The sequence below is a fragment of the Cyphomyrmex costatus genome, unplaced genomic scaffold (genome assembly GCF_001594065.2).
Source record: "Cyphomyrmex costatus isolate MS0001 unplaced genomic scaffold, Ccosl1.0 scaffold97, whole genome shotgun sequence".
Taxonomy (NCBI): Eukaryota; Metazoa; Arthropoda; class Insecta; order Hymenoptera; family Formicidae; genus Cyphomyrmex; species Cyphomyrmex costatus.
Window position 1 is genome coordinate 1,450,649 of NW_017280561.1, and position 10,172 is coordinate 1,460,820.

Here is a 10,172-nt window from a genome sequence, read left to right on the forward strand (position 1 = left end):
TATATATATATATATGATATGTAATACATATATTTCATGAATGTTTATCAGACATTTGATGGACTTAATTTGGACATCCCATGAATATTCCAATATCTAAAAGTGAATGTCCAATGGATGTTCTCATGCTATTTGGGGAGAAAGTAATAGCGATAAAAAATACTGTTAAAAACTCACTCTGCTAAACCACCCTCCATGTTGAGATCAACACCTGGATTCATGAACTGTTCGGTTTCTGAAAATGCCGGCTGGGCCATGTACAACATGAACTGATAGCTTCCTATATATACAATTGCAGAAAATGCCATTAGACTCTGTAACGATAACATACTGTTAAGGAATTTCGTAGTTATATTGGTATCTTTGGTAGGTTCATTTGCATGCTCCAACGGGTTCATTGAAATAAGTAGGAGCTACAGTAGGAACATGTTGGAGCAAGCGACATGAATAAATCTCATTAGACATGAGATTCAACTTACTATCGTCAACGCGTTGAATTCGTGCAACATCATTGTTATGAAGATGTATATTCCCATTGTGCCTAAGGCCATGTAGTTGTAAAAACTCAGCGTAGAGACATTCTCTTCCATTATTTGCTTTGCTCCTTTGGTCGATACCTTACCTTTCTTTGTCTATACAGGAGTACGTTCAGGAATTACGTCCAGCTAACATTAGGCTATGATTACGTTACATATACTCAGGATTGGGAATGTTATTTCATAAAAATAACGCGATAGTGCTACTTTTTAAAAAAAATAATTTAATTGTTATCGTTATTCGTTACTAATTTTATAAAGTAACGCATTATCATTACCTTACTTATAAAAACTCATCTTTTTCATTACTTCGTTACTTTATAACGCCGTTTATATTTTATCGATACTTTGATATAATAACAATTTGATATAACGTTGCGAATTTTTTATGACGCTAATACGGCAATATCCGAGTTGGAAAATTTTACTTATAGTAAATTCGAAAAGTCACTCTTTACTGAAAAAAGTAACTTCGTATTTGTAACTACACATTTATAAACGTATTCAAAAAAAGATCCAAATGCCGCTCGACGGTCGATCGCAGGGCGGTGAGGTGAGGGGGATAGCGGAGGCTATTCGAAAATCGGCCGAAAGTTGCATACACTTTATGTATGTTTAATTCGAACTGACATCTTTAATTATTATAAAATATTTTTAGCTAATTAAAAATAATATATTCCATTAAATAGTTATAAAGATAATAAGGAATTTTGAAGAGAAGAATTAATGTAGTGATAAAAGTAACGGTTGAATTTGTTACTATTACTATAAAAATGTAACATCATTATTGTTATTATTACAGACTGAAAAAAGTAACAATTGTTACAACAAAAATAACGAAAACAAAAAAATAAAGGAATCACAAACGACGCATTATTTCCCAATCCTGCATATACTATAACAAAAGTATACATCGGAGTAATATAAGATTAACATAGCTTATAACATCCGACGTATGACATATATCTGGGCTGCATTCAGAATTTTATCATCTGAGTGCACCCAGATGTCGTGTTATCCTTGTTAAACAACAAGGATAAAACAACATCTAGGTGCATCCAGACAACGATTCGCTGAATACACCCCTGATATTTAATAGCAGGGCTTGTATTCTAGAGATTCTAGATAATGATATTTTTGTAGTATATGATGATGTTGTACGAAAAAGTTTGTTAAAACTTTTTTATCTGACAACATACAATGCATTGTAAATAAGACATAAATTGTAAATCAACAATTCTATATTTGATAAATATTAGAAATATGTCTTATTCATAGAAACAAATGTTTGATATTAATAACTTATTGTAAAAAGCCTCGACAAAAATGAAATAAAATAAATATATCAAAGAATATGGTTGGAAGAACCAATATATGGTCACTATTGCAACTCTACAAACTATCTTTGGATTATGAATAGTAACGATTTGAAAATCTAATGGTTACTATTCATAATTTAATTATTATATACTTTCGCCAATTATTACTCTACTGAGTTACAAATCTTACACAGTGCGAACAACTTTAAAGCAATATGAGATACTCGGATGCGAATGTACTTTGTCGCTTGACAATATTAGTACACGCAAGGGAATATTCATAATACGAGTAGTCTATAATAATCAGAATATCCTTATTATAAGGATCGGTTAATTAAGAATAAACATTTATTTTACGAGAAAAACGTGAAATATAAACTCACTATCATCTTATTTGTTCTTCCTATCGAAAAAATTGAGAATATTCAAAAATATTATCTTCTTCACTGATTTTGATGAAATTTGACTCATTCGATGTGTTTTTGCATGAAATAAACAAAGTTAATAGAATAAAGCGTCGTTAAGCCTTATGGACTGAAATATTAGTCGTTAAAATTGATTCAGGTTAGGAAATACATATGTCACAGCCACGAAATACTACAAACGAAGCGAGCATGCGCTATGGTCACATTATTTTCAGTATTTTCAAATTCGTCCACCGAATGAGCATACCCTTGTATTTCTACCATGAAGGAAGATATAAGGAGACTCCACTCGGTCTCGCCAGTCTACAAGATATGAACCCATTTTAGGTTTCGAGTTCAGCTTCCGATTCTGATGAGTGCGAGTAAGAGAAATGATCATTTCTCTTACTCGCACTCATCAGAATCGGAAGCTGAACTCGAAACCTAAAATGGGTCCACTTTTATTTTACGGAGTGGAGTCTCCTTATATCTTACTTCCTGATTTCTACCATGGTCGTACTGCCCTCTCCATTAGGGTATATTCACACAAATTTGCATAGCTGTTTAACTGTGCATAAAGAAAATTATCCAATCACATTTTACGTGTGTCTTTATAAGAGAAATGCGATTGAATAAATTTCTTTATGCATATGTTTATGCAGCTATGAAAGTTTGTTGCTTAAAAATCGTATCATTTAAGCAAAATCCTGTTTTCTGATTGGTTGCAGAGTCATTGTACGATGCACATTTTGAATGCAGTGTAAATCCTGCAAATTTACTAATTGACCAATCCTAATCGTGTATTCGACCCCTTCCCTTTACTACTTGACTATGATTGGTCGATTCGCTTATTGGTTCGATTCTCGATACATCGAATCATAACCTGACATCATTAAATCCTACTGTGCTTTTGGAGTCATTTGGAGTGATTTGGAGTTTATGTGTGTACACGCGTAAAAATGTTTGTTTATAGTTGATAATTGTTTTAATAACGCTAAACATGATGGATTATGAATTTAAAATGAAGACACAAAAAGACCGCACGAAGGTTGAGGATCTGTTCGAGTTTGAAGGTTGCAAAGTAGGAAGAGGTACATACGGGCACGTATATAAAGCTCGTAGGAAAGAAGGGTTAGTTTCCTTAACCTAATTTCTGATTATTTTGTGAAACTTCATTATATGTTTAGATTATTGTACATTGAACAGTTCAATTATTCTGTTTCCTTAGATTAATCTCAGATAAAAAAAGATATTGATTTGTTATAAAGGTTTCTGAATTTACATTGTGTGGAGCCATATTTCTTTCTATATAAAAGCATATGCTGTGCCTCATTCTATCAATCATCTTCTATTCATTTCCTAAATACAAGAAAGCGTATTTATTCGCTATTGAAGTTTGCATTTAGCGTTTAATGTGATTATCTAATTCTTGATTTAGCTTGTTCCATTTGTTTAATACATTGATTAATTAAAGTGTTAAGTCAGGTTGATAATGAGTCAGTAGTTTGTTTTTTGTAACTGTTGAGTCAGAAATAAGTCTGAAGAATAATTGATGATTCAGGATTTATTAAGATCAATAATATATAGAGGTTTGGCCAGCAGTCAATTTCTAAGAGGTTTTCTGTAACAAGCCATTAGTAATGAATCAGAAATTAGAAGATAGAAGTTGATCAATCACAGTTAAATATAAAAAAAACAGTTGATTGTGTGATTGCCCAACTTCTAGTGCTTTTAACTTCTAATTTATTATAATATTTATGACTTGTAGAGAACCTCTAATGAAGGTATTTTACAATAAATTATTGCTTAAGTTTTAAATATGAAGACCTTGGCACATAAGTCACTAGGTTCACAACTCTTTTTTAAGAAGCTCTAAGCCATAACGCCAAAAGAAATTGAACAATCACAGTTGGTTATTTTGTTTACATTCAGTTGTGATTTGTTAATTTCTTAAGGCTTATGGACCTTCTATATAATAAGCCATAAGTCATAAATAAGAAGTACAAAACTAAAAATTGACGACTGTAATTGGTCCATTTCTAGCTTATAACTTTTAATTTATGACCTGTGGCTTTTTGTAGAAGGCCCATTACCTCGGATCTACAATAGGTATTTTAAGCCTTATGCCATGAGAAATTAACTATCGATTATTCTCCTCGAATTTGATTGTGATTAGTAAATTTCTTATGATTTGACACTTAAAACTTAAGTAATGGCTTATTGTAAAAGGTCCATGATTGATTCACTGATAAGACTTAGGACTACCGACTCATTGCAGAATCAGCATAATGGGCCTTCTGCAATAAGCCATTACTTAAGTTTTAAGTGTTAAATCATAAGAAATTTACCAATTACAATCTTATTGTAATTTCTTATGACTTTAATACTTAAAACTAAGGTAATGGCTTATTGTAGAAGGCCTATAAGACTTAAATTTTTCTATATGCCATGGCCTTTAAGCCGTAAGAATTGACTAATTACAATCGAATGTGAGAAGAATAATCAACTGTGATTTGTCCATTTTTTATAGTTTAAGGCTTAAACATTTATTGTAGATCAGGACTAATTGGTTAATTCTTACAACTACAATTATGTTTATGTAATTGTAGAGAGATCACGTTTTAAACTTAGAAAATTACTTATTGTAGAAAGCTTATAAGACTACTGACTGTCGGTTTATTGTAGATCTGATTTCCATTAAGAATAAATGAATAATGTAAATCTTTAGATTCACATTATTTTGTTGACATATTCCTTTACATAATCTTTTTTTCTTTATTTTGAAAAATTTGAACAATAATTATCTCTTTACATATGATATTTGCGTATATCAATTAAATATTAACATATCAAATTGGAATATGTATTGGTTAAATCTTACTATAATTTTTTTAAAAAAATATCTTGTTGTGTATACATTTAATATTTATATGTTAGGAATAGTGTTTCAGATAGCGAACTAAAGTCCCGGCCTGATACAAAAGATTTTGGCCTTAAGCAAATTGAAGGTACAGGACTTTCGATGTCAGCATGTCGAGAAATTGCTGTGAGTTATCTCATTATTCTGAAATAATGCAAAAATATTTGTTTCTAAGTATAATTGAGATATTTCACTTATTTTCTTCTATTCTAGTTACTCAGGGAACTGAAGCATGTTAATGTCATTACTCTAATTCGTGTTTTTCTATCACATAATGATCGTAAAGTTTGGTTGTTGTTTGACTTTGCTGAACATGATTTATGGGTATGTGTTTATAATTATAATTTAAAAATAAAATATTTTTAGGCATTATACAACAAATTTTTATAGTAATATTTAAATATGTATTTACAGCATATAATTAAATTTCATAGAGCGGCAAAAGCCAATAAAAAACCGGTAATGGTACCTAAAGGCATGGTTAAATCCTTATTATATCAAATTTTAGATGGTATTCATTATTTGCACTCCAATTGGGTACTTCATAGAGATTTGGTAATTATATTGATGATATAAATGTTTTTATTTTTTTATATTTATTACATTTGCAACTTTCGTAATAAAATTATATTTTTCTTTGTTTCAGAAACCGGCAAATATTTTAGTAATGGGTGAAGGAAATGAGCGGGGACGTGTAAAAATTGCTGATATGGGCTTTGCTAGATTGTTTAACGCTCCTCTTAAACCTTTAGCAGATTTAGATCCCGTTGTAGTTACATTTTGGTATAGAGCTCCAGAATTACTTTTAGGAGCCAGACATTACACAAAAGCTATAGGTCTGCTTATATTTATATTGTATAATATTATAATTTGTATAAAATTGTATTGAATATTTTATTTTATCACTGCAGATATATGGGCTATCGGCTGCATATTTGCAGAACTTTTAACGTCCGAACCTATATTTCATTGTAGACAAGAAGACATTAAGACGAGCAATCCATATCATCATGATCAATTAGATAGGTAAAAATATAACATGATTTTGTATTTATTTTGTATATGAAAAATATGACATAAGCTAATCTTTATTTAGGATATTTAATGTAATGGGATTTCCATTGGAGAAAGATTGGGAGGATATAAAAAAAATGCCAGAGCATCCTACATTACTAAGAGATTTTAAGAGATCCAAGTAAGTTTGTCAGTTGAAAGTATAAGTCATTCAGCATCAAAGGTTTTCAAAAATATCTTAGAAATATTTCAACTGAAAAATGAAACATTTCATAAAAGTTACGTCTGCAACATTTCTGAGACATAACTAATACGAAAATAATAACGTTAAATTGAATCATGATTGATTAAAAAATGATTTTTAGTAAACATTTTGGAGTCATTTTAACATAATGATTTTTGTTCTATTTGAGTATGTTTTTCGATTTATTGCATATGATAGATTTTAGAAACATTTGTATTGAAGCATTTTATGTGACACATATTGCAAAATCTTTTCAAGCACATTCACTGCACATGAAATGTGAATAGTTGAAACATTTCTGAAAATTTTCCATAACAATTGGTATTGTATGAGAATTCTGTCAGTGTTTTATTCGAAAACTTTAAATTGATTCTTTCACTTTTAGTTATGCAAACTGTTCACTCACTAAGTATATGGACAGGCATAAGATCAAACCCGATAGCAAGGCATTTAACTTGGTAAGAGCGATAAACAATAAGTATACAAATTTTGTAATATGCCATTTTATCATATTATTATTTAGTTACAGAAACTATTAATGATGGATCCAAACAAACGTATTACGTCAGAACATTCTATGCAGGATGCCTACTTCCAGGAGGAGCCACTGCCAACACAAGAGTATGAATTTATTTCTATATTTTTTCATCATGATAATTTTTTTGTAATAATCTCAATTGCATTTAATATGAAAATTTTATATAGCATATTTGCTGGGTGCCCTATTCCTTATCCTAAGAGAGAATTTCTTACGGATGACGATACTGAAGAAAAGACTGAAAATAAAGCGAGACAAAATCAGCAACAAACGGTAATTACTTCCGAAATATATTAAGAACATTTATATGATATATTTTATATGGTTTAAGCCGCAACTACTATAATAAAATAATCGCAACTACTTTAATACAGACATAGTTTGTAATATTCAAATAAGTATCTATTTATAATTGTGTATCTTCTACATTTTTAAAAAATATGGTTTCGATTGTTCAAACGGCCCCATATGACTGCCGCAGTGGCAAGGCGAGTGAAGCCCACTTTGCCGCTGTCTAAGCTCCGTCGCTATATGGTAGTTGAGGATTGAACTGATTTTTTGAACATCGCCTTGTCGCTCATCCGAGTATTCGTGAAACAGCAACAGCAGACTCAACAGCAGCAAGGTAACGGCGATCATAATCATGGGCAGAACGCAAAACGGGTGAGACTGAACGGACCGCATGGTGCTCCTGAGTTCCATCAGCATCAGAGCCACGCGATGACCCACCAACAACCGGGAATGGTTTATTCGACAGCCCAACCTACACAACCGTCGAACTTCCATCAACGTTTCTAATTTTGTAATTCGTAATTAGATTGATCATACGAAGTTAGGCCAAAACTTAAATTATCACTAATGCATTAATTTAATTTACTAATTCTGTCAACAAGAAGTCATTAGTCCATGTATATTCGTTCATGCGTGCGTGCAAAAAGGATGCTCGTGTACTTAATATGCGTAACATTTTTTGTCCTATTTCCGTTTTTACCTCCGTTGCCATCTATCCTTTGTTTCATATCAATTGTCTAATTTCTACCGAAATCTTCAATTTGGTTTTACTTCGGTACAGGGTACGTATTACAGAATTATTTCAATTGGAATCCAATCGGTATTTAATTATTTCTTAAATTTCTGTTGTGTATTCCAGAGAAAATGGATAATTCCGATCGAAATCCGATTTATACTATGATAGACTCTCAGTATGCTGTTTTCATTAAAAGTAGTGACCTTGTGGATTGAAGCGGGAATAAAATGAGTGCAATCAAATGCATGGATTTCGTTGCATCACTCTGGATCCTTATGCAGACAACAGCGCTTTGACACCGAGAGCTGATCGGTGAATAATTGATTATGGAGGTAAATGAATTCTGCACGATTTATAGGGACGGAATCATCGCGGTCAAATTGCTCCATTTTGAAATATGTAGTTGTGTGATTCTATTATAAAGAAATGTTTCCTTTGCTACATTTTCATGGAATCAATAGATAAATAAAGAGCTCTGAAGAATGTGTGTCTGCCATATCTTTTCAAAATAACTTGTGATTATTTCTTTTATATAGAATAGTAGAGAGAAACTAAGAGGACATAAGTTTTTACGTCTAATCTCAAAATACCTTGTGCACTATCGCTTTCTGAAGAAGTGAATGTCAACTTTATAACAATATCCACTTTTTTATGGCCTGTACTCCTGATGAAAATAAATCGCTGAAATCGTTAAAATATTTATTAATATTTGATAAAAATTTTAGTTATTTCAGAAATTTATTTTCATCAGAAGTCTATAAAAAAGGATGATATTGTTGTATAATTTATATCCACTTCTTCAGAGTTCAGAGGTCAGTAGTGTGCAGCAATATTTTGCGGTTACAGGGAAAGCCCTCATGTATTCTCTCAAGTTTCTCTCTGGAAATAAGTACGTAAATATTCTTGAGTGCATGCGTGTACAAATCTTAACCTATCAGAAATCGGATACATTGGTATACATAGTTTCTGATAGGCTAAAATTTCTTATTCCTTATTCCTTCTATTGTGGCTGCAATCATCTTTATATGATGATTCTATGGGTGCGTTCAGCGGACTCAACAGTTGAGTGAGTGCTCGCTGTTATTGGTGCATTCTTCCAGATCTAAAATTCTGATTAAATGATTTAAAAGAATACACCAATAAAAGCGAGCACTCACTTAACTGTTGAGTCCGGTGAAAGCACCCTATGAAAATGCAAAGAAAACATTTGTTTAGAATCACACAAACTATATGTTTCAAATTTGAGCAATTTAATAGTATAACTTCTCCTATAAAACGTGTGGAGTTCCTTTATTTCTATAACCAATTTTTGATCAATCAGCGCTCGCTGTTGAAGCGCTGTTATCTATATGAAGATCCATAGGTGTGAATTAATACTTTAATGGAAAATAAAAGACTTGAAGGCCACGCATACATTTTCCATACCAGTAATCGCAAGATTTATCATAAGAATTAACCAATCACAGTTAAGAAATTTCAAAAACTTTCAGTTTTAATTGACTCTTATAATACGCATTATATTGCTGTTGGATAATGTATGCAGGTCCTTTCGAACTTACGGCACATACAAAAAAGTAAGGCAGTGAGACGTAAATAAAGTTGCGATTATGTATCTTTTTTTTAGAGCAGAAACATAAAAAATGAAAATTTGTATGTGCATGTATGTATATATATACACATATGTACCAATAAATTTACTTTTCATGTTCCACTCTAGGGAAAAAGTTACATGATTGCTACTTAAGTAAGAAAATCGCGTAATGCGTGAAATTGGTCTAAGAAATTGACTAATCACAATTGATTATTCTTTTCATATTCGATCGTGATTGGTTATTTTTTATTCTTACAATTTCATCTACTATTGGCACTGCCATTGTAGATCATGCATTATTATACGATCTCTACTGTGATTAACTAGTTTGTATATTGCTTACGTCTTACTGCCTTACATTTTAGGCCATGTTTCGATATGCACTGCCAGTACTGAAAATCTGTAATTCACGTTACGTATACTGTACGTTTTCAGTATCGACAGTGTATATTGGAACACGTCTTTGGTGTGTGCTATAAAGCATGAACTGCGGCATTCATATCTAAACGTATGAAGGAGTTTTTTAATTCATCCATTAATCAATTGCATTGTTCGCAAATGTAATTTTATTCCGGAAAA

The 10,172-nt window shown here is 31.5% G+C and overlaps 2 protein-coding genes across 2 annotated transcripts in view; one reads left to right on the top strand and one right to left on the bottom strand.

Moving 5' to 3' along the window:
* Window positions 1–2,300, bottom strand: part of LOC108782144 (transmembrane protein 208) — a 3,503-nt gene extending 1,203 nt beyond the window's left edge. The window contains exons 1-3 of the mRNA XM_018550324.1: window positions 2,239–2,300; window positions 480–632; window positions 178–314 (exon numbers count right to left, since the gene is read on the bottom strand). Of these exons, the coding sequence (XP_018405826.1) occupies window positions 178–314; window positions 480–632; window positions 2,239–2,244 (296 nt within the window). The 5' untranslated portion in view covers window positions 2,245–2,300. The remainder of the gene's footprint in view (window positions 1–177; window positions 315–479; window positions 633–2,238) is intronic.
* An 893-nt stretch (window positions 2,301–3,193) lies between these two features.
* Window positions 3,194–7,886, top strand: Cdk8 (cyclin-dependent kinase 8). The gene is made up of 11 exons (XM_018550298.1): window positions 3,194–3,390; window positions 5,203–5,305; window positions 5,393–5,503; window positions 5,594–5,734; window positions 5,826–6,015; window positions 6,091–6,205; window positions 6,276–6,374; window positions 6,823–6,895; window positions 6,961–7,058; window positions 7,143–7,248; window positions 7,576–7,886. Exons 1-11 carry the CDS (start codon window positions 3,260–3,262, stop codon window positions 7,771–7,773), a joined length of 1,365 nt encoding a protein of 454 aa, XP_018405800.1. The 5' UTR covers window positions 3,194–3,259; the 3' UTR covers window positions 7,774–7,886.
* Window positions 7,887–10,172: the final 2,286 nt, after the last annotated feature.

Excerpts from the sequence above, each read along its gene's own strand:
- Cdk8 (XM_018550298.1), top strand. The coding sequence starts at position 3,260 with ATGATGGATTATGAATTTAAAATGAAGACACAAAAAGACCGCACGAAG. Across the intron at positions 5,504-5,593 it reads TTGCTGAACATGATTTATGG|CATATAATTAAATTTCATAG; the intron begins GTATGTGTTTAT and ends ATGTATTTACAG. Across the intron at positions 5,735-5,825 it reads GGGTACTTCATAGAGATTTG|AAACCGGCAAATATTTTAGT; the intron begins GTAATTATATTG and ends TCTTTGTTTCAG.